General features: G+C 46.3%; 1 protein-coding gene across 1 annotated transcript; it reads right to left on the minus strand.

Annotated features, from left to right (window-relative positions):
• Nucleotides 1-21534: 21534 nt before the first annotated feature.
• LOC138998618 (endogenous retrovirus group K member 10 Gag polyprotein-like) lies at nt 21535-25640 on the minus strand. Its single transcript, XM_070400750.1, is given in 2 exon segments — nt 21535-21679; nt 24478-25640. Coding segments are annotated over 2 exon segments (1308 nt in total).
• Nucleotides 25641-27887: the final 2247 nt, after the last annotated feature.

Consider the following 27887-nt stretch of genomic DNA (forward strand, 5'->3'; position numbering starts at 1 on the left):
GGCCGAGTAGTGATGGATGAAAAAGCTGGCATATTAATAGTTAAACAGTTGGCATATGAAAACGCCAACACTGCCTGCCAAGCTGCACTGCGGCCCTATCAAAGACAGGGAACTCTCTCAGATTATATCCGCATTTGTGCAGATATTGGTCCCTCATATATATAAGGAGTTGCCATTGCAGCTACATTAAAGGGAACCACCATTGAAAAAATTCTTCAAGAACAATTTAGCACAGGAAAAAATCCAACATACAAGTGTTACACTTGTGAAGGAACAGAACACATAGCAAAACAGTGTCCTTCTAATAAAGGAATTAATAAAGAAAATGGCAAAGATCCCAAACAACCTGGACTATACCCTAAATGTAAAAAAGAAAAACATTGGGCAAATGAATATAAATCTAAGACAGATATCCAGGGAAATTCTTTGCCTCAACACCAGTCGAAAAACTACCAAAAGGGGCCAGCCCAGCCACGGCAAATAACAAGGGCATTGTCTATTTACCCTCCTGTCTCTATGCCATCTCAAGACCAGCAGGCTGCACAGCACCCAGCCTGCCCCAAAAAGCAAAATAGATACAAGAACTATTCCAAGCAACCCCCGGAAGTACCGGGCTGGACCTTGGATCCATAGAAATAAAACATTCTGTCTGCCCTGGGTGCTGCCATTGCTTATTAAAATAAACAAAATATCATTAAATTTAAAACCTTCCACATAAAGAAGAAATAACAATTTCCTTGCATTTCTAATACAACTATAACAAATACCACCGGATCTGAAATTTAAAAATACATCTGGAATTTCTATACACGTGTAAAAAGAAAACTAGCTTGGAACGAAGGCGCCCACTGTCCGATTTTAGACATTTAGATAGAATTCTAAAATGAAATCTCTTTACAAATATACAAAATAAAACCCAAGACTGATTATTTCCTAAGAAAAATGGAAAATATAACCCCCCAAAAAAAAGATGCTGGCTAGAGTCTAGCAACAGAATTGGCATTTCCATATAAAGAACAATTTTTAAATACTAATAAAGAATGTTAAAAAATTAACTTCAAGGCCAAAAAAAAATTCAGTAAAATTATCTCTGTTACAAAAATTTGCTAAAGAATATGCCTTAAAATAATAAATTGGATTTAAATCTCAAAAATTATTAAAATATATTAATTATAAAAATCTAAGTAGCCCAGGTAAAAAACGGCTACCCCCTCTATTTAAAGCTGGCTTCCCAAAGCAATTTCTAATAGAAAAAGGGCTAGCCTCCCTTCCCCCAACAGACGAGATAGGCCAAAAATTTCCTGCCAGTGACAACTTTTAAAGAGAAGCTTGCTTCTCAATTTCCCATCCTTAGTAGAAAGAATGTAACTAATTTGCATTTTAATAATTACCTGTTTTCAGTCAATGGCACCCCAAAGCTTTGAAAGTTTACTAACTTAAATTAAATATTCTAAAATAACTAAATACTAAAATATTAATCTAAATTTCCCTCACAAAAAATCTAAAGGATAAAATTAAATCTACTGATTATATCTTATATTTTTGAAATTTTTTCTTAAAAATGTTACTAATTAAGAAATACTAAATATTTAACTTGCCAGTTAAAAGTTTATAATTCTAGTTAAATAAACTAAAAAAAATCATATAATTATAATAAAATTTCAACATTTGTCTAATTAAAAAAAAAGAATAAATTCTATTATCCCAACCAAAAATTTTAAATACAAAAATCAATTTTAATTTAATTGATATCTCTTAATAATTATAAAAAATATATAATCTTTAAGTTATATATACACATATATATTTAAATCTTTTAAATTAAATTTTAAAACTATAATCAAAAAATAACTTTAGAACATTTCATGGGCCCTGAAATGTTTTCAAAAATTTATTCTCTCTTCTTAAAAAATTTTTTAATAAAAACAATTTAATATACTTGAAATCACATAGAAAACTTTATCAAATAAATATTAATAAATATATATTTTAAATTTTTGCCTCTAAAAAGGACAAAACAAATTATTTTATTTCAAATTTCTTAAAATACAGCAGTAAAATTTTAAAATATAATTTAAAATAACAAAAGCTCATTAATAATTTTTAATATTTTACAACAACATATTAACATTTATTCCAAACAAATTTACAAACTAATTATTTAGCAACAATTTAATAAAAACATGAAAGAATTTTATCCCTTCCACTGTGTGGAAGGCCCCCTGGAAAGACACTTAAACATTCTATATTGACCTCTCTTGACCTTTTTGCCAAGGGGGTCCCTCTTCCAATTGCCTACAACTATTACCTAAACTCTCTGTTCATACTGAAGTTAAAGCCTCATGGTGACTGGTACCATAAATCTATCTCTTGCCCAATGGCATAAACTGGACCCTCTCTGGAAAACAAACCTGAATTCCCCATAATCAATACCGGGGCCCCGCCAGCAGGCGAGGGGATCCCAAGACAGTTACTGGACATGGAGGCCACAGGGGCATACACTACCAAGAAAACAAAACTAAACCTCACATCACCCTGCTTGGCCCCGGAGGATGGCTGGTTAATCAATGACGAGTAAAACCCCTCAGGAAGAAACAACCTAAAACAGACACAATCGCAAAAGGCCTCAAAGAAAAACTTGAAAATCAACAGAAATAAAACAGAGATCCTCACCCCCCCAACTATACAGAAGCTTGAACACTCGCCCCTTCAAAAGAAGATCTCCTGCCCCCATGACTACTGCGCTTCCCATACCCAACTCAAATCGAAACCTAAATAACAGAAAAAAACTTAGTCCAACTAAAATTGGTACCCAAAAAACAAAAACTTAACTAACAACAACTACCCTATATCTAAATCCAGCTTAACACCAGAAATGCTCAAGGCCTTCTCAAAAATACAAAATAATCCTTTCCATTAATATTTACAATATAAACTAAAATTGTTATTAAAATATTAAATTTAACAATAAAATAATAATCAAATTTTCAAATTAATTAAAACTAACTCAAAAAATATTAACCAAAATTATCATTTCATAAAAAAATTGCTTAACATACAATAAACCTAAAATAATCATATTTTTATACAAAAAATTAAAATTTAAAATTATCTAGACTTCATTATATTATTTCCAAATGCCTCCTAATAATTAAATTTTTTAAAAAAGGGGGGAGGATAGTGGAAATATAGTGGAAGAATACCATATAAGGAAAAATATCCTGTAACTAATTTACATCTAGAAAAATTTTTTTATATGTAATGCTAACAGCAAGACACCCATAAAAAACACATGTGGTGTCAAATAAGCCAAAGGAAAATCGTTTGGACAAAAATTAAAAGAATCCCAAGTCTAAATTATAGATATGATTCCTTTATTAACCTTTGGTCGAGAATACGTTTGTATATTTTCAGAAAACAACTCCAAGACCATGTGGATTCCTGCAACAGAAGAAAATTATCAAGACTGCTCCAGCCACAGAATAGCAGTGGCCCCGTGAAACAACAAGAAGAGAAACAGTCCAAAAATAAAGATGGTGACGACGCTTTATCATGCTAGCAGTCAGCAGCTGTACGTTGCTGCAAGTTGCCCAGGACCAAACCAGAGAGGGTTGGATCTGCATTGCCACCATTTGTCCACCATCCAGAACTGAAATATTACTGCTGACATGTACACATAAAAAACTGTCGGACACTGAAACATGAACTTCGCCTAAAAAACAAAGAAGGGGGATCTGTTGGGGGCCAGATGTAAGCTGGCAAGGTCCTTGCACCTGGAGGGGCTAGCAAGGCTGGGACCCTTACCCACACAGTTTTCCCAGACTTGTTTGAATGGCGTTTATCAGTAGAATAAGAGCAACATTTGTAGAATGAGAACAGCCTCTCATAGCTTACTAAGAAGTCTGTAACTATTTACTGAGATATGCTGTACTGAGAACTTGTCCTTCTGCTGTGTCCTTCCCTTAGAGATTAAGAGGAACAAAGAATACATTCCTCTTGATAGACCTCCTATTCAGTGTGTTATGTATAAATAGTATTGTGTGGCTAATAAACTCGCTTCAGTTCATCAAGAGAACTGGGGTCCTCCCGATCCCGCTTTCCTGTCTTTCTTTCTTTTCTCAATTCCCACCTCCCTGCCTCAGCCCGGCTCAACCCTGTCAGGCTGGCCCTGGCAGCAGCGCCCCGACCCCCTGATTGGCCCTGCTCTGTGAGTGACAGGGGGCAGCGCCCCAACCCCCTGATCGGCCCTGCTCTGTGCATGACAGGGGGTGGCTCCGAAACCTCCCCATCAACCCTGCCTTGAGTGTGACAGGGGGCGGTGCCCCAAACCCCCAATCAGCCCTACCCTGAGCATGACTGAGGGTGGCATCGCAACCTCCCGATCCGCCCTGCTCAGTGCATGTCAGGGGGCGGCGCCCCAACTCCCCAATCGGCCCTGCTCTGAGCATGACCAGGGGCTGCACCTAGGGATTGGGCCTGCCCTCTGCCACCCGGGAGCAGGCCCAAGCCAACAGGTCGTTATCTCCCGAGGGGTCCCAGACTGCCAGAGGGCACAGCCGGGCTGGGGGACCCCCCTCCCCCTGCCCCCCGAGTGCACAAATTTTTGTGCACCGGGCCTCTAGTTATATATATAATGGAATTCTTTTTCAAAAAATAAAAATAATAAAGGAAGGATAGAGAACTCACCCTGATTAGAGAGGGCAGTGGGTCTCAGCTATGGCCCCACACAAAAAAACCTGGGAATGATCAACAGACAAGTCCCCTCTCCTCCTATGCTAACACCTCTGGTCCTAACACCTCTGGCTAACACCTGTGGGGCCTCAACCAAAGTGACCAGAAAATTCTTGGATGATTCTGCTGCACAGCCCAGTCCAGCACCACAAGGTAAGGGTAGAGGATGCTTAACTAACAGGGACTCACTGCACACAGGCCAATAACAGGGTCTCACCACAGAAACACAGTTGCCACTCAATCCCTCAGAACTCTGGCTGACCAGGCCGGTCACCTCACTCACAGCTCCAACTACCTCCCAGACTTCCACGATGGGTTCACGTTCACAGGGAACTCAAAGCACTTATGAGTAAAAGTGACTCACCAAAGCTCTTTGCAATTTCCTCAGTTTCTCTGCAGGCTCAGGGTCATAGCCCTGAACCCCCTGCATGCCATTGTCCTTCAGTACCAACATCTTTTCCAGCATAAAGCGAATCCTAAAAATATAAACACACGAAAGAGAAAGCCATCATTTCAAATTGTCTGTACAACTGACCTTCAACTTGGGAAGAAATAAACCATCTCAGCTGGTGGCCATCACTGCTAATAAACCTGATGGCCTCAGGCAGACCAATCCTTCTCCACCTTCTGCAGCCTTTTAACATCAATCCGACACTGAGATTGCACCAGAGCTCCACTGGGAACTTGACCACTACCCACAAATCTCTGGGTTTTCCTCTCCTGTTCTCCCACCCCCAACTGTTTCCACTGACCCCCCGTTTGCGCTCCTCCCTCCTAACTCTGTGCTCTGGATCACCCCTCCTCTCAAATGAGTTGCCATTCCTTCCCGACTCCTGGGCTGTTCACTCTTTTAACTTTTAACCTGGAAATAATGTCATACTGAGAGAAAGGCTGTAGGAACAGTACAAAGACCTCCCAGATATCCCATGTTGCTATTTCTTCAAATGTTGACTTTTTATTGATATAGTTCACATACCATCAAACTCACCCATTCAAAATATACACTGAGTATACTAAGGGTTGTGCATCCATGTCCACAATTTTACATCATTTTCAGCGCTCACCAAAAAGCAGTTCCAAATACAATTTAACAGCCATACCAAAATTCCCCGCAACCCACCAGCCCTAGGCAACCAGGAGAGTACTTTCTGCTTCTGCTAACTTCTGTGCTTTTTAAATTGATTTATTTCTAAAAACACATTTTTATTGCCATAGCTTGTTTGACTCAGTGGATAGAGCTTTGGCCTGTGGACCAAAGGGTCCTGAGTTTGATTCTGCTCAAGTGCTCAGTTGCAGATTCCACGCTGGCACAGGCCTTGGTTTGGGGTGAGTGCAGGAGGCAACCAATTGATGTGTTTTTCTCACATTGATATTTCTCTCTGTCTTTACCTCTCTCTTGCACTTTCTCTAAAAAAACCAATGGAAAAATATCCTCCAGTGAGGATATATATATATATATATATATATATATATATATATATATAGAATTGATTTTAGAGAGGATTGAAAAAGGAGAGACGAAAGCATCAATTATGAGAGAATCATTGCTCAGCTACCTCCTGCATGCCCCACACTGGGGGTGGAGCCCACAAGCCAGGTATATGCCCTGACTGGGAATCAGACCATCACTTTCTGGTTCAGTGGTCAACTCTCCACTACTGAGCCGGGTTGAATTCTCTCTTTTAAACCTGACCTCTGTGCATTCAATATGGGAAACTTCTTCTCTGGAACACTCCAGCCTGGTTCCCATGACCTTCCTCCTGCTCTTCCTACCCTCAACCGCTCTTCTTCCCAAAGGTCTGAATGTCAGTGCCTCAACCCTGAGGCTTCCCACCTCAGAGCCTCAGGACCTCCTCAGAGGGCTCAGAACACACATCCTAACAGTGAACATTTCGGGATTTCAGAAAAGAGCCCATCTTCCCTTTTGAGTGTGGGTCTTCTGCATGTACTGCTGTCCACCCAAGGCCCAAGCTGAGAACATGGGCTGACCCTGGCCTTCCCTCACATCACTCACCCACCTACTCAGTCCTCACTGCAACACCCACTGCAACTGAGCTAATCCTCCCACCACTGGCTCCATCTCCCTGCCTGACCACCTCCGTCTTCTATGTTGTAGCCAAAGGGACCATTAGCATGAAAACTTCCTTTGCCATTTTCCCACTCAGAACCCTCTGGTGCCTTTAGGATGACAGCCCAGATTCTTGCAATGGCCTCTGCCCTGCTCCTCTGTGGGCCCCACACAAACCCTTTTCCTGCTCCTCACGCATCCTGGGGCTTCCCTGTCCTCCCCTACTCTGATCTTCAGAAAAGAAAACAAGGTAGGAGCCATGCTCAGCTCTGCTTTCTAGAAGGGGAAACTGAGGCTTGGAAGACTCAGATACAGGGCTGTCCACTTGCTGAGCCAGAAGTCCAGATGTGCTGACACCTGAGCCCCAAGAAAATGGCTTTCCTCAGTAAATAATTTTTGAATACATGAGTGTTAAATAAATCAGTTCTTAAACTCAAGAACTATCCTGTTTCTTAATAATGAAAAAAGGCTTGTTCACGTCATCCTATCTAATAAAAGAAAACTTGGTAATTAGCCATATCGCCGCTACCCTTCCCATTGGCTAATCACGGCAATATGCAAATTAACTGCCAGCCAAGTTCGCCACAGGGAGCCAGGCACCTGGAAGCGAACATGAGGCTTGCTTGCTTCAGTGAAGGAGGACTCCAACGTTCCCCGCCTGCCTTGCCAGCCTCTGAGCTGGCAGTTTTAAACATTGTAACAAATATAGAAGCTAAACAAAACCCCAGAGACCAGCTTTCAGCAGGCCCGGATCTCAGAGCTGGAGATAATACAGTCTTTCGATTTTAGAACTGAAACAAACCAGATACCTGCTTTCAGCAGCAGAGGCCTTGGCCCAGAATTTTTAAAAAAAAGGAAAAAAGGAGCAGTTTGGAGCTTCAGTCACCCACCAGCCTGAAAACAGCCCTCAGCCCCTCACCCAGACTGGCCAGGCACCCCAGTGGGACCCCCAACCTGAAGGGTGTGTGACCAGCTGCAAACAGCCATCAGCCCCTCATCCAGGCTGGCCAGGCACCCCAGTGAAGACCCCCACCCTGATCCAGGACACCCTTCAGGGAAAACCAGCCAGCCTGTACCCATGCATCAGGCCTCTACCCTATATAGTAAAAGGGTAGTATGCCTCCCAGCACCGGGATCAGCGTGACAGGGGGCAGCACCTACACCCACTGATGGCCCTGCAGCTGTGTGTGACAGGGGGCTCGGCCACAATCTCCCTATCCACCCTGCTCTCTTTGTGACAGGGGAAAGGGCCCCAACCCCCTGATCGCCCTGCGGCTCTGTGTGTGACAAGGTGCAGCACCCCAACCCCCCGCCCACAGGCCTGCTCTGTGTGTGACGGGGTAGAGCCATAACCTCCACATCAGCCCTGCCTGAGTGTGAGAGTGGCGGCGCCCCAACCCCTTGATCGGCCCTGCTCTGTGGGTGATAGAGGGTGGCGCCCCAACCCCCTGATCTGCCCTGCTCTGTGTGTGACAGGGGCCAGTGCCCCAACTCTCCTATCAGCCCTACTCTGTGCGTGACATGGGGGAGCTCCCCAACCCCCTGATGGGCCCTGCTCTATGCGTGACAGGGAGGAACTCCCCAACCCCCCTGATGGGCCCTGCTCTGTGCATGACAGCGGGGCGCTCCCCAACCCCCTGATCAACCCTGCTCTGTGCGTGACAGGGTATGGAACCCCAACCCCCTGATGGGCCCTCCTCTGTGTGTGACAGGGGGCAGCGTCCCAACCCCCTGATGGGCCCTGCTCTGTGTGTGATAGGGTATGGAGCCCCAACCCCCCTGATGGGCCCTGCTCTGTGCATGACAGGGGGCAACGCCCTAACCCCCTGATCGGCCCTGCTCTGTGCTTGACAAGGGGTGGCTCCGCAACCTCCCCATCAACCCTGCCTTGAGTGTGACAGGGGATGGTGTCCCAACCCCCCAATCGGCCCTACCCTGAGCATGACTGAGGGTGGCATTGCAACCTCCCAATCTGCCCTGCTCTGTGCATGACAGCGGGCAGTGCCCCAACTCCCCAATCAGCCCTGCTCTGTGCCCGACCAGGGGCTGCACCTAGGGATTGGGCCTGCACTCTGCCACCAGGGAGCAGGCCTAAGCCAGCAGGTCGTTATCTCCCGAGGGGTCCCAGACTTCGAGAGGGCACAGGCCGGGCTGAGGAACCTCCCCCCCTGCCCCCCGAGTGCACAAATTTTTGTGCACCTGGCCTCTAGTCCAATATAATAAAAGAGTAGTATGCAAATTAAGCATCACTGTGCGAAAAAGATGCCGGCGCCCATAGCAGCCAGGGCAGGATGCTGGCTGCGTCACACTGGCAATGCGAGGTCAGCAGGCACTGCCGTGGTCACCCGGACCAGGCAAGCGCCCAGCAGGACCTGCTGGAGGGTCACCCCGGATATCTGCGAGCAAGCAAGCACAGCCCGAATGCAGCATCCAGCAGGGCCTGCTGACAGGTAGCCAGGCATGGTGGGTCACCACGGTGATCCCCAAGCAGGAAAGTTTGGCCCGCAGGCAGCACCCACCAGGGCCTGCTGGAAGATCACCATGGAGATTTCTGAGCAGGCAAGAGCCCAGCAGGGCTTGCTGGTGAGTCGCCGCAGGGATGTGCGAGCAAGCAAGCATGGCCAGCAGGCAGCGCCCAGCAGGGCCTGCTTTCCATCGCCATGGTGTGGAGCAGGCAGGCCCCGCAGAGAGCCGAGAACCTCAGGGAGCCTGCCTAAGCCATCAGTAGGACATCGCTGACGGCTCCCAGATTGGAGAGGGTGCAAGTTGGGCTGAGGGACCCTCCCCTTCCCCACCTCGTGCATGAATTTCATGCACAGGGCCTCTAGTCCTATCTAATAAAAGAGAAACATGGGAATTAGCTGTACCTCTGCTACCGTTACCATTGGCTAATCAGGGCAATATCCAAATTAACTGCCAGCCAAGATGGCGGCCGGCAGCCTGGCAGCTGACACGAACAAGGAGGCTTGCTTGCTTCAGTGACGGAGGAAGGCAGGTTCCCTGCCTGCCTTGCCGGCCTCTGAGCTGCACTCTAAGCAACATTGTAACAAATATAGAAGCTAAACCAAACCCCAGAGACCTGCTTTCAGACAGCCTGGCTTCAGCCAGCAAGACCGTAACATTGTTTCAAATACAGAAGGTAAACAAAGGCCAGAAACCTGCTTTCAGCAGCCGAGGTCTCAGAGCTGGAGCCCCACCTCAGAGAGAAAGCCGGCTCTCAGCTCCGGTGACAGGCATAGAAGGTAAATAAATGCCAGAATAAGAAGGAAAAAGAAAAAAAGGAGAGGTTTGGAGCTTCAGTCGCCCACCAGCCTGAAAACAGCCATCAGCCCCTCACCCAGACTGGCCAGGCACCCCAGTGGGGACCCCCACATTGAAGCAACAAGATGGCAGCTAATTTGCATACTGAAGGCAGGTGGCAGCAGGCAAGGCTCTCTGCGGCCTGGGACCCGGATCTGAGACCCTGCCAGGCGGGGTCAGTGCTTGAGGCTGTCCGTGGTCCCGGGACCCGGATCCGTGACCTGGTGGGCAGGGGGGCAGCACAGGAGGCTGTCCGCAGTCCGGGACCCGAATCTGTGACCCTGCTGGGTGGGGGGCAATGCTTGAGGCTGTCTGCAGTTTGGGACCTGGATCCATGTCCTCGCGGGTGGGGCGGCAGTGTTTGAGGCTGCCCACGGTCCTAGGACCTGGATCTGTGACCCTGCCGGGCGGGGGGCAGCGCTTGAGGCTGTGCACGGTCCAGGGACTCGGATCCGTGACCCTTCACAGCGGGGAGGCAGCCATCAGCACCCAGGAGTGATTGCGCAAGATCCTCCTCCTGGCCCAGAAGGTGCAGGATCTCAGGGACAGCCACTGTGGCGGGCCAGATTGACGTCCTTCTGGCCACACCATGGGGGTTTGTGGATCTGCAAAGCCAGAGGCCTCCGGTGTGCACATACCCCCTGGCATGCGAACATCCCCCAGCACACTGTCACCCTCCCACACCTGCAACAGTTGCAAACCAAGGCGTGCACAAGTTCCCCCCACCTCTCCACCGCACTTCATCAACCCAGCATGCCTAACACCCCAACAGGATGTGCACACATCCCCTCTGATGCGCTCACGTCCTTTGGAGAGTGTCTGGGTGTTCTGGGTGCTGTGGGTGGGTGCCTGTGAGATGACAGTGAGAGGGCAGAATGGTGATGCCCTGTTCCCACGGAGGCCAGTGCAGCTACGAGATAACCTCTGGGGAGTTAATGCAGTTGCTGAGGCAGGAGCAGGTGCAGACAGACACACCTGGTGGGCTCGGGCGGCCCTCTCTGAGGTGCCTTCGGTCAGCGTTCAAGATCAAGAGCCCAGAAGCAGAGAGGAATTCCGTCCTCTCAGTGAAACAGTGGGATAGTCGGGGCGACTGTAGAGGAGGAATGTGCACTTTGGGTGCCAGAACCCATGAGTGAAGGCTACCCTGACTGAGCCTTGCTTGCTTGGGGCCAAGCGCACTCCTGCGGGGCAAAGAGTGACAGGACGTGCTTTTCCGAATTAATGAGAGAAAACAATTCTCCTGCTGCCCACGAAGGTGGAAACTGAAGTGGGGAGACATGTGGGGAATGAGCAAGGTTCCCTGTCTGGGGGTTCCAAATCTGCTGTTGGTTTCTTTCACCACTGACTAGAGATATACAGGGTGTCCCCCAAAAATGTATACACACTTTGGATACCTACTAATTCCAATGGTGTTAAGCATAAGAAAGAAACAACAATGGAGCTGTTATCTGTTAAAAGTGTGGGAACAAACAGGTAGTTGGACATTCCCTGAGGGGTCTCAGATTGGAAAGGGTGAAGGCCTGACTGAGGGGCTCCTTTCCACCCCACCTACCCCAGTGCATGAAATTCGTGCACTGGGCTACTAGTATATAATAAAAGCCCAGTGACCAAACAGCAGAACGACCAGAATGATGACCAGTCACTACAAAACGTACTGACCAACAGGGGGCCAAAACTCAATGTAGGATCTGTCCCATGGTGGTTAGCGCGCTTCTATAGTGCTGACCAGAATGACCGGCACTTCCACCGCAGGCTGATCCTTGGAGGCCATGCCCCCCCACCCCCACTAGTACATGAATCCCTTGTGCTGGGCCTCAAATATATATATATATATATATATGTATATATGCCTAATATGCTAATTGTCTCTCCAACCATTCCACCAATTGACCAGATGCTGTGATGCACACTGACCACCAGGGGTCAGGTGCTGTGACTGGTAGGTTAGCTTGCTGCTGGGGTCCAGCTGATCAGGACTGGGCTAGATAGGACAGACACGCCCTGGAGCCCTCCCACGATCCCTCCCTGGCCCAATCGTACACCAGTGGGGTCCCTCGGCCAGGCCTGCACCCTCTAGCAATCTGGGACTGCTTGGGGGATGTCGGAGAGCCAAATCTGTGCACCTGGCCTCTAGTTTTAAAGAGTAAAAAATCAAATCACAGAAGCAGAAGATAGCAGATTACTAGGAAATGAAATATAGCATTCACCCCACTTATTTCTATGTGCCAGGCAGCTTATGAACACTTAGGTACTTAGGAGGCAGGTCGAGTGACCCATCATACCTTGCCTTGTCCTGGAACTTGCCACCTGCCCCGCTGGCTTTGGCCTGGGTCTCTGTGATCACTTAAAGTGACAAAACATTCTCTTTTCTCAACAACAAGCCCATATTTCTCAGCATTAACACATTGCGTACCGCATAGAAATCTCTAAGACATACACCAGGGACTGCATGTTTTTGGGCAAACTGCACGTTATTTAAATCATCATAATGCACTTTAGGTGTTGTTTTTCAATAATTATAACATTTTTATTTACAAAAACAATTAAACAATTGAAGTTCCTAGTACTTTTTTAACATATGGTACTGCGTAAAACATTTTCCTCTATGAAGAGGGATCAAACAAAATTTACATAAGTATCTAGATTCGCTCCTTTTTCCTTGGGCGTGAAAAACAAGAACACTCGTGAGCGGTCCTTAACAGATGACGAGGGAAACACGAGAAAACTCCTGAGCGGTACGAAATGTGTTAATTTCTCTGTGAAATTTCTTGTAAGTTTTTTCCAAAATGACTAATTTCTCTGAAATTTCTTGTAAGTTTTTTCAAAATGACTAATATGAGGAGAGACCGTACCAGGTGGAAGTCATACAAATGGGCAATGATGGTGAACAGGTTGTCACATTCTTTGCCTTCACTGCCCTTTTTACAGACGTCATCAAACTTCCTCACTGTGGCCTCCAGACTGGGAGCTTCCACCTGCACCAATGGAACAGACGAAACGTTATTGCAAACACCTGGCAATTGTGGCAGCAAGTTACTCTCAGGGATCCTCCTTTTCAACAAGCTGTAGTGTTTATGCCACGGGTGGGCAAACTTTTTGACTCGAGGGTCACAATGGGTTCTTAAACTGGACCGGAGGGCTGGAACAAAAGGATGGATGGAGCGTTTGTGTGAACTAATATAAATTCGAAGTAAACATCATTACATAAAAGGGTACGGTCTTTTATTTTTTTTAGTTTTATTAATTTCAAAGGGGCCGGATCCGGCCCTTGGGCCGCAGTTTGCCCACAGCTGGCTTATGCTGAAGGAGTCAGTACATTTAAAATCAACGCATCATTATGCACATGGTAGGATGCATAGGCCCACAGGACAGAAACTTTAGAAACCAGTCTGAGTGTACAGTATTGATACACAGCAACACAGACTGGAGATGCAGCACAGAGCAATCTGCCACAGCACTGGAGCCTCCCATGTAAGCACACCCTCTCTTCTTCTAAGTCTAGGGCGGACTGCCTCAGCAAGCAGCCATCTGGCTCCTTGGAAAAGTACCACTACACATCTCTGTCTGCAACACTGCACATCTAACGACACTCATTCTGACATGCCCACTGAGCCTGGAGGAGGAGGCATAGAGTGGTGTCGAAGGTCCAGTTGGGAAGTGAGTCCTGCACAAACACAGTCCTGCTGGACCTGGGAAGGAAGACCCGGAAACAGAACTAGAAGTTGTGACCAGCAACTTGGCCACTAGTCATAAAAGATTAAACTCTGAGGAACTGAAGCTGGAAGAGTAAACCTGAGGGGTAGAGCAGGTTATGGGGGGCTCCTTCAATTATGGGTGCAGGTGAGCTCAACCAGACAGGTTAGTGTGATATACACCTGTCATTGCTGATGGGCAAACACTAAATGCTACAAGACTCCAGAGAAAGGCCAGTTGGGCAGATGAGAATGACTTCACAGAGGCCAGTGTCCATAGACAGGGGATATTCTTTAGGGAACAAATAATAAATATAACCTGTAAACTCCCTATTGGAGCCCCTGCATGAAAATCAACTTGAAGAGCATACTATGACCAGGGCATTAAGTTCAAATATAACTTAAAGAAAGAGAGAGAGAGAGAGAGAGAGAGGAGAGAAATTACCCAGCCTGCATGACTTAGTGGTTGAGAGTCAACATACGAACCAGGAAGTCATAGTTTGATTTTTGGTCAGGACCTATGCCCAGATTTCGAGCTCAGTCCCCTATGTGGGGTTTGCAGGAGGGAGCTGATCAATGATTCTCTCACATCATTGATGTTTCTATCTATCTCCCTTTCCCTTCCTCTTTGAAATCAATAGAAATATATTTTTGAAAAGAGAAATTAGAAATCTGCAGACATAAAAATAATTTTACATAATAGCGTGCAAAGTGTCCACTCTATGGGGAGTTGCCCTGGAGTTCAACAAGGGGGCGGGGCTGGCTGGGGGAATGGAGAGTGTATCCAGCTGTCAGCAGGGAGCTGCTAGGGACCCTACCAGTGAATGTATTTCATTCACTGGGCCTCTAGTTTATTTATAAACTACTCAGGTTGAATGCGTTCAACACACAATTGGAATTAATTATGTCAATTTATCTAAAATTTTGAATTTGGTGTCTTCAATATAACCTGTAACTTAGTAGAGCATTTAAAACAATACCATTCATGTTGCTGAAGTTATTAAGCACTTATATGAGCTCTGATGGGACTTGCACATACTCTGCAGAGACCTGATGTCTGATTAATAAATGACTCAAGAGCAGCTCAGGGACCGTCCCCCGGATCTGGTGACACACTCTGGGTCCCACGAGGACGCTCCTGTCACCACAGAACTGGAGCTTCATGGACACGCATCCTGAGAGCTCATCCCTCTGGCACAGGTTTCAGGGGACGCCAAGCTCCCAGGCACTATGATGAGGCCCCTGCAACGAGTCCTATCTGGTGTCCTTCATGCCTGGAGAGAAGGTTGATGTGCCAAGTGGACCAATGACCTCCTGGGCCCACGTCCAGTGGACGCATGACCTGCTGCAGGTGGTCAGTGTCTATGGCGTTTCTTACAACCTGGTGACATTCTGCCTGAGCCCAAACCCTTTGCCTGAGGAGGATCCCGGTCCGTCACAGGAAGACATGGGCCCAGGAAAACCCTGGGACAGCGCCCTGAGCTGGGGCCACACAGGGCAGAGGCAGGCGCAGGGCTCCATCACCCTCGGCGGGGAGGGCGGGCCTGGCCTGTGAGGAGGAGTCTTTCTGAGAAACCAAACCCTGACTTCAGAAGGCACCTCCCTAAGCAGCTGGTCCATGCAGAGCGGAGAGTCCTCAGCCCGCTCCCCGCGGCCCCCACTTCCCATCTTTGCTGCAGAAGCTGATGGACTCCCTGCAGGGAGCATGTGTCCAACGAGGCTGCCCTCCAAGGACGCCTGCAGAACCTTCTCGCTGCAGGGCAGCCGCCTCAGGGCTCCGCCCGCCGCCCCCAGGCCCTCGTCCCCCTCCAGGCTTCAGGGCCCTGCACTGCCAGCAGCCACTCAGGCCAAACAAGCCTGCACCCCTGGACTCTGCTGTCTACTGGACAAACCTTGCTGACTCCCGGCAGAGGCGGGACTTCCGGGAGATGCCTGGAGGACAGAGCACTGCGAGGGGGGACGCGTCGCCCCCTGGTGGCGGGAGGCTGCAATGTGTCCACTGTCAGAACTCTATGCTCTGAGTAGGTGAGTGCAGAGATGCATTCTCACTTCACACAGGAAAGCCCTGCAAGTCCTGGTACAGAGGCCTCATGCCCGTAGGAAAATGTGCCCTAGGGCCTGGGCGTGCATTTACCAGTATTTACAGGAAATTTCTACTCAGCTTGCTGCTCTGAGACTGGTGTTTCCACTCAACCTCGGGCCTCAATGTCTCCGTGTGCGGTGTGATACCCGTCCTGAGGTGTGTTCTGCAGTGTCCCCACATCCATGCGGATGGGACATAGTGACCGTGGCCTTATTTGGGAATAGGGCCTTTGCAGCTGTAATCAAGTTCAGAGGTGTCCTTGGGTCTTGGATGGCTGGGCCCTCACTGCAGTGACAGGTGTCCTTGTAAGAGGGAAATTAGACTCACTGGCAGAAAGAAGGTCATGTGACTTGGACACAGAGTTGGGTGGGGAGGATGGGTCTCCAAGCCAAGGAACCAAGGACACCTGGCACTATCAGAAGCTGGGAGAGGTTTTCCCTTGCAGTCCCAGAAGGACCAGCCTTGCCCTCACCCTGATTTCTGGGGGTGAGTGTTTCACAGGCAGTGTGGAGAGCTCTGGTCCCTGCCCACCTGCCCAGATCACCGTCTCCTAAGCTCCTGCAATGAAGCCACAGTGGAGGAAGGGACTCACAGCTGCAGCCTCCAGGCTGGGGGTGAGGAGCAGGAGGAGGGGGTGCCTGGGGCACTGGCTCCTCACTGCCTCCCTGAGCACCTCACATCCTGTGCCTTGACAGGTGGACCAGGGCTGATATCTGCCCAGAGGGCCTGAATAACAGTGTGTAGGGCTGTGCCAGGGAGGCTCAAGAGTGGGCATGACAAAGTTCGTCTTCCATCTGTCCCACCTCCTCCAGTGTTGCATATATTCAGCACCCTCACTACCCTCAGCCAAGTCTCTACAGGGTCACCCTCCAGAGTGTAAGAGGACATGCCTGTCTCTCATTCAATCATTTCCTGGTGATAATTGGGAAGAGGGAGTCAGTCACCCTTTTTGTCACCACATTTAACAGGAACTACATGAAGTAAATCCATTTATTCCCACAGAGTGCTTAGAAGGAGTCTGACCCACAGTAGCTGCTCAGTGAATGAAAGTAAGCACCCCCAGGCATCAGGGAAGTTGGTGGACAGAAAGTTCGGTTTCTCTGGACCTGGTGAAAGGGCTGGTTGCAAATATAAAACATTCCATGAATGACACAGGGGCCGATGGGTGTGCAACAGGGCCAGTGGTAGGGCCAGGGTGCTATACAAATACATTATAAGAAATTGAGGAACATAGGCTGCCATTCAGAAAAGGACGACCTGAATGAGTGAGGTTCTCATAGACACCTTCAGCTTGTTTTACTTGCCAGCATAAAAGAAATCATCGTTCAACATTCACCTTGGAACCACTCTCATCTGTTAGTTGAGGGCAAGCATAGGTTAGCTATAAATACACCTGTTTGGCAAAATCAATGAGAGCTTTCTAAGGGAATCAATGAGCTGTTTGCATACATGTATATATACGTGTGTGTGTGTGTGTGTGTGTGTGCATACAGATAAACATATTCCCTCCCCTTCCTCTGGTTGGTTGATAAACACTTGGCTGTATGCTTCCCGATGTTTTTCCAACCTTTTCTAATTTTCTCACTTTGCTGTTGTCCCCAGGGGGAGTGCCCCTTGTCCCATAGATGATCCCACCCTCTCTGCAGGCAGACCTCAGCCCAGAGCTGTCACTTGGGTATTTCCCACTCCCCAGATCACAGAGCTCTCAGGCCATGGTAGAGGTGCATCTATGGAGCTCAGTTGGGTATGGTTTGGGATGCCCCCTCAGTAATGGGACCACATGGTACTGCCCAGGGGACCCACCACCTGAGTGTGGCTGGGTATTTGAATAAAACATCAGAGTAGGAAGCAGCTGAGGGAGTGATGGATACCACACGGGAAAGAGAGAGGGGTATACCCAACATGATCTGTGTGGAGAGTGGCTATTGTGTTTGGACAGGTTCAAGCCTCAGACTAATTAGAGGACAAGATCCTCTCATGGGAAAGCCACATGCAAGTCCCGGCAAAATTATAGCCAAAGGCTATAGTTGTAAGCTTGACCTTATGGTCCGAACCTGTGGTTCGTGTCGCTAAGTGAGGTAGGCTGTGGGAGGTGCTTGATAGAGTTCAGGTGCTTGAGTAGATTAGAAACCTGGGAGAACGTTGTAAACATCTTGACAATGCCTTTACTTTGCATCGTGGAATCTGGCTATAAAAATAGACTCAGCTTGTAGGCCGTGGCATTCTCTCTCTACTCAGAGGGCAGCATCCCACCTAACCCCAGCTTTATTCTCTTGTCTTTCTTCTTTAATCCTTCACCTTTGCCGCCCCCCACACTTTCAGGTTCACCTATGGCCATGCTGGCACAGCACAGGTCTGAATGGGGGACCGAGATGATGAGAGTATGAACAAAGAGGCTGTGGTGGGGGGAGGATGGAGAACCATGTGCTGAGCATTTTGAGTTGGAGGTGTCTTTGGGACATAAAAGCTGGAAACAGACCTGGAGGTTCCCAGGAGAGGCTGGGGCTTGAGGTGTTTGGAGCCTTCTGGGAAGATTGCAATGAAAGTGGCAGATGTGTATGAGCTTGTCTTGGGCTGGAGGGTGGTAGAGCATTGGGTGCATTCTGAGGTGACCCATGGAGAAGATAGACCACGAAGGGATGGGAGTAGCTAGTGTGGAGCCTGAGGGAGGGAAGGTTTAGAAGGGAAGGTCACCCAGGGTGAATGCCGAGAGGTGCCATAGGACTGAAAAGTTGAGGGACACAGGCAGACCAGCTGACAAGTCCCTGGCAAGACCCAGGGAATGGGGTGTGTATGGGACCTGGGATGAGGACAGTCATCTAAGATGGAGTGGGAAGATTCCACACACATTCTTAGTTTCAGGGGACCTATCAAATGTGGGATATGGAGAGAGGTGGGGTCCAGCCTGCACCACAGGTTTTTGGCTTCTGTGATTGCCTGCTGGTTTGTTTGAATAATTAGGGAGCCCAGAGGAGCCAGGGAGAGTGGTGGAAGCCTGTAGCCTGCACAGAGGATCTAAGGCACCTGACCTCAGGCTTGAAGCTTAGGAGGGGAGCGTCAGACCTAGCAGAACAGGTGGTCAACCCTGCAGAGGGGGCTTGGAGGGAGCTACCTCCATGGTGGAACCAGTCAATGAGTGTTTGTGGAAGGAATGAGTGAGTGACAGAGTGATTGGCAAGTGTGAGCCCTGAAAAACCTGTCCCAGAGGAGAGAGAATCATGGGACAGAGGCTGAGAGCTCCAAGGGGTGACTGGCCAGTGTCAGATCCTGCAAAAGTCAAAGGTGCAGGGGAGAAGGACTGCAGGTGACGCTGCTCAGTTTTGCTCAAAGCATTGGGGAGGGCAGCTTGGCTGAGTGGGCGGTTCCCACAGCTGCAGCACCTTAGGAAAGAATAGGAAAGGAAGTGACAGGAGGCACCTTACAGGAGAGGTTTGGTGAGGAAGGAAGGGGGCATGCAGGTGACAGCTGGACAGAACACCATTAGATTAGGTCAGGGGGGGATCTCTACCTGCCTTCCTCCCTGCCTCCTTCTTCTGACACTTCCTGGTTGAGTAGGCTTGGAAACATCCAAGAGATCACTTTAAGCTTACCTCCTGTTTTGATATAAATCCCATATAAAAATGGGATTCAACCAATAGGAACGTAAAATAAACGCTGTTGCATGGTAAACAGGAAACTTCGCTTTCCCATGCTCTCACCTGCTGGCAAAGGGAGCTGGTGGATTCCAGGGGCCGGGGAGACTGGTGGGATGAGCAGGGAGCCCAGAGACCCAACCCCCCAACAGCACTGCCAGTGACGAGCAGTGAGGAAAAGTAGAACTCATTTTTACATCTCATTTTATTACAAACCCATCCTTGTGTGTTCCAAGAATCAATGGCTGTTTGATACAGAACTCAAAGTGCTCTGAGTAGTGACTATGTTAACATTTCTTTCCCAGTACCTTAGCTCAAATGGAAAAAAAATCTTTATAGAGCCCAAATCACCAGGTGTAGTACATCCCACAATGAGCACCTTTAGTAAGCAAGAGGAAAGAAAATGTGTCAGGAACCGGCCAAATACACACAGTAGCAGGTGAGACTCCTGATGTAAAGAAATGACTCCTGATAGAACATAAACATGGAGTGTCCCCCAAGACAGGTACATGGAGGTCAGTCTCCCAATAAACATGAATGTTTCCGGATGGAACATAAACACAGATAAGAACGAATGACGCCTTATGGAGTGTAAACATAGGGTGGTCCAAAAAAATGTGAACACAGTGAAAAGAAATAATAAATCAACTCCTGAAGGAAAAGAATGACTGCCTTTTGAACATAATTATAAGGCATCCATCCTTTCCCAAATAGAAACACAGGTGAGACTCCGGTGGAAGAGAATGACTGCCAATGGAACAGAAAGTAGAGTTCCAAAAAAATGTGCACACACTTTAACAGCTGATAACTCACTGAATTTTCATACTTTTTCAAGTTTAACTTATTGGAAAAAATGTGTGAAGCCACACTAAGCTGTGAACAAAAAAAAATTTCTCCACTAGGCTCTTTATGGGGATACATAAAAGATAAAGTTGAGGAATCCAGGGAAGCTATGTAAAGAGATATGTACAAACACCAAACCAAAGGAATGATTCTTATTGTTTGCGCCTCCATCGGTTTCCTTAGTACTGGTCCAGGCGCTGCTGCTGAGGAAACAATGGAATCGCAAACACCAAGAATCACTGCGTTCTGTTTGTTCACATCTTCTGTCAACAGCAGCCCTGATGCCTGGATGTGGCCCTTTCTGTGCCAGACACCTCATCCTTTATGTGTCCCCAAAAGAAAGTTCAGAGGATACATCTTCTTTGTTCAAAGTTCAGTCTGGCTTCACCCATTACGTCAAATCTGTTAACCCTAAAATGGAGTGAAAATTGAGTTATCAGCTGTTAAAGTGTGTGTACATTTGGGGGGACACCCTGTAGTATATATATCTTTGGGGGACATATATTTCACAAGTGTGAACACATGTATATAATATATTACATTTGGTTCCTATTTTTGGAAGTCACTCAGTGTCAGGGCCAGCCTGACAGGGTTGAGCCGGGCTGAGGCAGGGAGGTGGGAATTGAGAAAAGAAAGAAAGACAGGAAAGTGGGGTCGGGAGGACCCCAGTTCTCTTGATGAACTGAAGCAACTTTATTAGCCACACAATACTATTTATACATAACACACTGAATAGGAGGTCTATCAAGAGGAACGTATTCTTTGTTCCTCTTAATCTCTAAGGGAGGGACACAGCAGAAGGACAAGTTCTCAGTACAGCATATCTCAGTAAATAGTTACAGACTTCTTGGTAAGCTATGAAAGGCTGTTCTCATTCTACAAATGTTGCTCTTATTCTACTGATAAACGCCATCCAAACAAGTGTGGGAAAACTGTGTGGGTAAGGGTCCCAGCCTTGCTAGCCCCTTCACGTGCAAGGACCTTGCCAGCTTACATCTGGCCCCCAACAGATCCCCCTTCTTTGTTTTTTAGGCGAAGTTCATGTTTCAGTGTCCGACAGTTTTTTATGTGTACATGTCAGCAGTAATATTTCAGTCCTGGATGGTGGACAAATGGTGGCAATGCAGGTCCGACCCTCTCTGGTTTGGTCCTGGGCAACCTGCAGCGACGCACAGCTGCTGACCGCTAGCGTGATAAGGCGTCTTCACCATCTTCATTTCTGGACTGCTTCTCTTCTTGTTGTCTCACGGGGACACTGCTATTCTGTGGCTGGAGCAGTCCTGATAATTCTCTTCTGTTGCAGGAATCCACATGGTCTTGGAGTTGTTTTCTGAAAATATACAAACGTATTCTCGACCAAAGGTTAATAAAGGAATCATATCTATAATTTAGACTTGTGATTCTTTTAATTTTTGTCCAAACGATTTTCCTTTGGCTTATTTGACACCATATATATTTTCATGGGTGTCTTGTTATTAGCATTATAAATGAAAAAATTTTTCTAGATGTAAATTAGTTACAGGATATTTTTCCTTATATGGTATTCTTCCACTATATTTCCACTATCCTCCCCTCTTTTTTAAAAATTTAATTATTGGGAGGCTTTTGGAAATTATATAATGAAGTTTAGATAACTTTAAATTTTAATTTTTTGTACAAAAATATGACTGCTTTAGGTTTATTGTATGTTAAGCAATTTTACCATGAAATGATAATTATAGTTAATACTTTTTGAATAATTTTAATTAATCTGAAAACTTGACTACTATTTTACTGTCAAATTTAATACTTTAATAACAATCTTAGTTTATACTGTAAATATTAATGGAAAGAATTATTTTGTATCCTTGAGAGGGCCCTGAGCATTCCCGGTGTTAAGCTGGATTTAGATATAGGGTAGTTGCTGTTAGCCAAGTCTCTGTTATCTGGGTACCGATTTCGGCTGGACTAAGTCTCTTTCTGTTATCTAGGTCCTGATCTGAGCTGGGCTTGGGAAGCGCAGCAGCCATGGGGCAGGAGACCTCCCTCAGAAGGGGCGAGTGTTCAAGCCCCTGCATAGTTGGGGGGGGGGGTGAGGATCTCTGCCCCACCTCTGTTGACCCCCAAGTTCTCCCCTGAGGCCCCCTGCAACTGTGCCTGTCTTAGGTCTCCCCTCCCAGAGGGGTCTTACCCGTCATTGACTAACCAGCCATCCTCTGGGGCCAAGCAGGGTGTCTCCTTGGTAGCGTATGCCCCTGTGGCCTCCATGCCCAGTAACTGCCTTGGGATCCCCTCGCCTGCTGGCTGGGCCCTGGCATTGATCATGGGGAACCCAGGTTTGTTCTCCAGAGAGGGCCCAGCTTACGCTATTGGGCAAGAGACAGATCTATGGTACCAGCCACCATGAGGCTTTAACCTCAGTATGAACAGAGAGCGTAGGTAACAGTTGTAGGCAATTGGAAGAGGGACCCCCTTGGCAAAAAGGTCAAGAGAGGTCAATATAGAATACTTAAGTGCCTTCCCAGGGGGCCTTCCACATAGTGGAAGGGATAAAATCCTTTCATGTTCTTATTAAATTGCTGCCAAACAATTAGTTTGTAAGTTTGTTTGGAATAAATGTATAATATGCTGTTGTAAAATATTAAAAATTATTAATGAGCTTTTGTTATTTTAAAATATATCTTAAAACTCTACTGTTGTATTTTAAGAAATATTAAATAAGATAACTTGTTTTGCCCTTTCTTAGAGGCAAAAACTTAAAATATATATTTATTAATACTTATTTGATAAAGCTTTCTATGTGATTTCAAGTATATTAAATTGCCTTTATTAAAAAATCCTTTAAGAAGAGAGAATAAACTTTTGAAAACATTTCAGGGCCCATGAAATGTCCTAAAGTCATTTCTTGATTATAGTTTTAAAATCTAACTTAAAAGAGTATTAAATATATATGTGTATATATAATTTAAAGATTATATACCTTTTATAATTATTAAGAGATATCAATTAAATTAAAACTGATCTTTGTATTTAAAAATTTTGGTTGGGATTATAAAATTTATCCTCTTTTTTCAATTAGACAAATGTTGAAATTTTATTATAATTATATGATTTCTCCTAGTTTATTTAACTAGAACTATAAACTCTTAGCTGGCAAGTTAAATATTTAGCATTTCTCAATCAGTAACATTTTTAAGAATAAACTTCAAAAATACAAGATATAATCAATAGATTTAATTCTGTCCTTTAGATTTTTCTTGAGGGAAATTTAGACTAATATTTTAGCATTTTGTTATTTCAGAATATCTAATTTAAGTTAGTAAACTCTCAAAGCTTCAGGGTGCCATTGACTGAAAACAGGTAACCATTAAAATGCAAATTAGTTACATTCTTTCTACTAAGGATGGGAAACTGAGAAGCAAGCCTCTCTTTAAAAGTTGTCACTGGCAGGAAATTTTTAGCCTACCTGCTCTGTTGGGGGAAGGGAGGCTAGCCCTTCCTCTATTAGAAATTGCTTTGGGAAGCCAGCCTTAATTAAAGGGCATAGCTGTCTTTTACCTGGGCTACTTAGATTTTTATAATTAATATATTTTAATAATTCTTGAGATTTAAATCCAATTTATTATTTTAAGGCATATTCTTTAGCAAATTTTTGTAACAGAGACAATTTTACTGAATTTCCTTTTTGGCCTTGAAGTTAACTTTTTAATATCCTTTATTAGTATTTAAAAACTGTTCTTTATTATGGAAATGCCAATCCTGCTGCTAGAATCTAGCCAGCATCTTTTTTCCTTTGGGTCAAATTTTGCTGTTTTTGTTAGGAAATAATCAGTCTTGGGTTTTATTTTGTACATCTGTAAAGAGATTTCAGCTTAGAACTCTATCTAAATGTCCAAAATCGGACAATGCGTGCCTTAGTTCCAAGCCAGTTTTTCTCTTTACACGTGCACAGAAATCCCAGACGTATTTTTAAATTTCAGATCCGGTGGCATTTGCTGTAGCTGTATCAGAAATGCAAGGAAATTGTCATTTCTTCTCTATGTGGAAGATTTTAAATCTAATGATATTTTGTTTATTTCAGTAGGCAAGGGCAGCACCCAGGGCAGACAGAATGTCTTATTCCTATGGATCCAAGGTCCAGCCCTGCACTTCCGGGGGTTGCTCGGAATAGCTCTTGTATTCGTTTTGCTTTCTGTGGCAGGTGGGTGCTGTGCAACCTGCTGGCCTTGAGACGGCACAGGGATAGGAGGGTAAATAGACAATGCCCCTGTTATTTGCCATGGCTGGGCTGGCCCCTTTTGGTAGTTTCCCGACTGGTGTTGAGGCAAAGAATTTCCCTGGATATCTGTCTTAGATTTACACTCATTTACCCAATGTTTTCCTTTTTTACATTTAGGGCATAGTCCAGGTTGTTTGGGACCTCTGCCATTTCCTTTATTAACCCCTTTCTTAGAAGGACACTGTTTTGCTATGTGTCCTGTTCCTCCACAAGTGTAACACTTGTATGTTGGACTTTTCCCTGTGCTAAATTGTTGCTGAAGAATTCCTTCAATGGTGGTTCCCTTTAATGCAGCTGCAATGGCAACTCCTTGTATATATGAGGGACCAATATCTGCGCAAATGCGGATATAATCTGAGAGAGTCCCCTGTCTTTGATAGGGCCGCAGTGCAGCTTGGCAGGCAGTGTTGGCGTTTTCATATGCCAACAGTTTAACTACTCACATGCCAGCCACTCCATCCACCACTACTCGGCCAACAGCCTGTAATAGCCGAGAGACAAAATCCTGATACTTTTCATCTGGCCCTTGAATAATTTTTGAGAGCTCCTCTGTTTTCTGACCAGAGGTGGGTAACTTTTTCCAGGCTCTAATCCCAGCTCCATTAATCTGTCCATAAGCTTCCTGGGGGTATTGAATTTGGTTGTGGGTATCAGCATAGACTCCTTCACCTACCAGCATTTCATAAGATATATTAATCTGGGCAGCTCTATTATGAGAAGCTTGTTCTTTAGCTTTTTCATCATATTCTGATTTCCACAAGAGATAATCCCCTCCTGATAAACAAGCCTTGGCAATAGCTCTCCAATCATTAGGTGGGAGAGCCTCTGAGGCCATAGTTTCCAAGATGGTTGAAGTATAAGGGGAAGTGGGCCCATGCTGAGCACAGGCTGTTTTTAACTCTTTTAAGGTTTTAAAAGGAAGCGGTTCATAAGCACGCTCACGCTGTCCCGTGTGAGGGCTCACCTGTTCCATAACAGGGAAGGCATGAATGCCCAATTCCACACCACACTTTCGTGCCTCCTGCAAAGCCATCTGGAGAGGGGAGAGTGGAACTGGTGCTGCACAAGGCAGCAGAGAGCTGCGGGAACGGCCCCCGCGGCTTCTCTTTCTCTTGCCAAGAAGCTTTAATTTTTCTAAAAAGCATTCCAACACATCCTCTATATCACTGCCCTCTTCAGTTCCAGCAGAAAAATATTCTTCCTCCTCTTTTGCCTGAACAATACCTGTATTATCATTATGACAAAGAGCAGCAGCTTCCTCAAAATCCCCCTCATCTTGAGGAGTTAAATTGCCTTTAAAAGTTACATTATTTCTTTTTAATATACTGTCTTTTTTAGACCCCTGTTTTGTGCTATCACGCTGTTTCTCCTTTTTTTTCTGGCTTAAGAGACAGTTGATTATGGTCATGCCTGGGGTCTAAAAAATCCCGTATTAAATTCCATAAGGAAAATGCATCAACCAGGGTCTTACTTGGCCCAAGGGCTTTATAATGATCACGCATTTGTTCCCCAACTTTCTGCCACGTTTCTAAGTTAACGGTTCCTTCCTCAGGAAACCAAGGGCAGACCTCCTGAATGAATTTTAAAAAATTTTCTACTTGCTTGTCATTAACCTTAGTTCCTCTACTATTAAGCATAGACTTTAACATTTGCCCATAAAGGGCATTTTCTCTAGATTCTAATTGCCCCATGCTTTACTCCCAATTATCAAAAAATTGCTCCTCCCTTACCTTAATGAGTGCACTCTTTATCTGGAGGAGTTCCTCACCGTCGTCTCTCCAAGCCCGACGGAGTTCCTCACCGTCTTTTTCCCAGTTCCTTAGTCCCTGTTCGGGCGCCAGATCTGTCAGGACCAGCCTGACAGGGTTGAGCCGGGCTGAGGCAGGGAGGTGGGAATTGAGAAAAGAAAGAAAGACAGGAAAGCGGGATCGGGAGGACCCCAGTTCTCTCGATGAGCTGAAGCAACTTTATTAGCCACACAATACTATTTATACATAACACACTGAATAGGAGGTCTATCAAGAGGAATGTATTCTTTGTTCCTCTTAATCTCTAAGGGAGGAGCACAGCAGAAGGACAAGTTCTCAGTACAGCATATCTCAGTAAATAGTTACAGACTTCTTGGTAAGCTATGAAAGGCTGTTCTCATTCTACAAATGTTGCTCTTATTCTACTGATAAACGCCATCCAAACAAGTGTGGGAAAACTGTGTGGGTAAGGGTCCCAGCCTTGCTAGCCCCTTCAGGTGCAAGGACCTTGCCAGCTTACATCTGGCCTCCAACAACTCAGAAATAATAAATCAAAGTGTCATCCTCAATGGGGGACAATGGGGCACTGCAGCCACTTTCCAAATCACTTTCCTGCTTCTTGCACATGTTCCCCTCTGCACACTGTGGACACTTGCCGGGAGGGGGCGGGCAAGGCTTTTCACTGCCCCATCACCCAGGCTGGGCAGACCCAGTGTTTATAGAAAAGTGGCCCCAGGAGCCAGCTGGAGAGAAGCAAAGCCTGAGGCTGCCTGCCTTGAAGACTGCCCTTGCCTGAAGGACATGGGGCCCAGGCCTGGCTTGGCAAAGCTCTGGGTTAACAGTGAGCCTGTCTCTAGGGTCCACCCAGGGCATCCTGGTCTTTATGGTTTGGCTGGTCTGGGCTTCTCCTGGGACCACCAAGCTTCTCGGAGAGGGAGTCAAGTTTCTGGATCAGGAGGGCCCAGCCCTGAGAGAATGCATGCATGTGTGTATTTGCTCACCTGCACATACACACACACATGCATATGCGCACACATGCTTGAATGGAGGTGAAGTAGCTAACACGTGTCCTAAGGGGCATGCTCACATGGTGTCTGCCTCTGGAAAGGCGGTTTGTCATTGCCTTGTGAGCATCCCCAGGCCAAAGTGGATTTGTTGAAAAGATACCAGTGGCTGGAGGTAGAGACAGGAGTTTCACAAATGGGGTGTGACACCTAGGGCTGGAACAGCATTGTCACTAACAGAACAAATGGAAGCAGCATGGGAACCCTTTCCTCCTTCTACAGCCACTCCGGGTACCACAGGCAGACAGGAGAGGAGGCCGTTGTCTTCAGAAGGCATGTTGATAGTTTGAAGGCTCTGGATCTGCTTTGGGGTCAGGAGGAGGGGGCCACCATGGGTCCTCTGGCCTTTCAGTATGGGTCATTGGTGGTCTTTATGATTTTTCTTTTTTATGGTTTATTCATTTTGTGGGGGTTTTTTGGGTTTTTTTTGTGGGTTTTTCATAAATGAGGGAGGTTATTTGGTGAAGG

Source organism: Myotis yumanensis, unplaced genomic scaffold (assembly GCF_028538775.1).
Source record: "Myotis yumanensis isolate MYYU_CA2020_CCGP unplaced genomic scaffold, mMyoYum1.0.hap1 SCAF_20, whole genome shotgun sequence".
Classification (NCBI taxonomy): Eukaryota; Metazoa; Chordata; class Mammalia; order Chiroptera; family Vespertilionidae; genus Myotis; species Myotis yumanensis.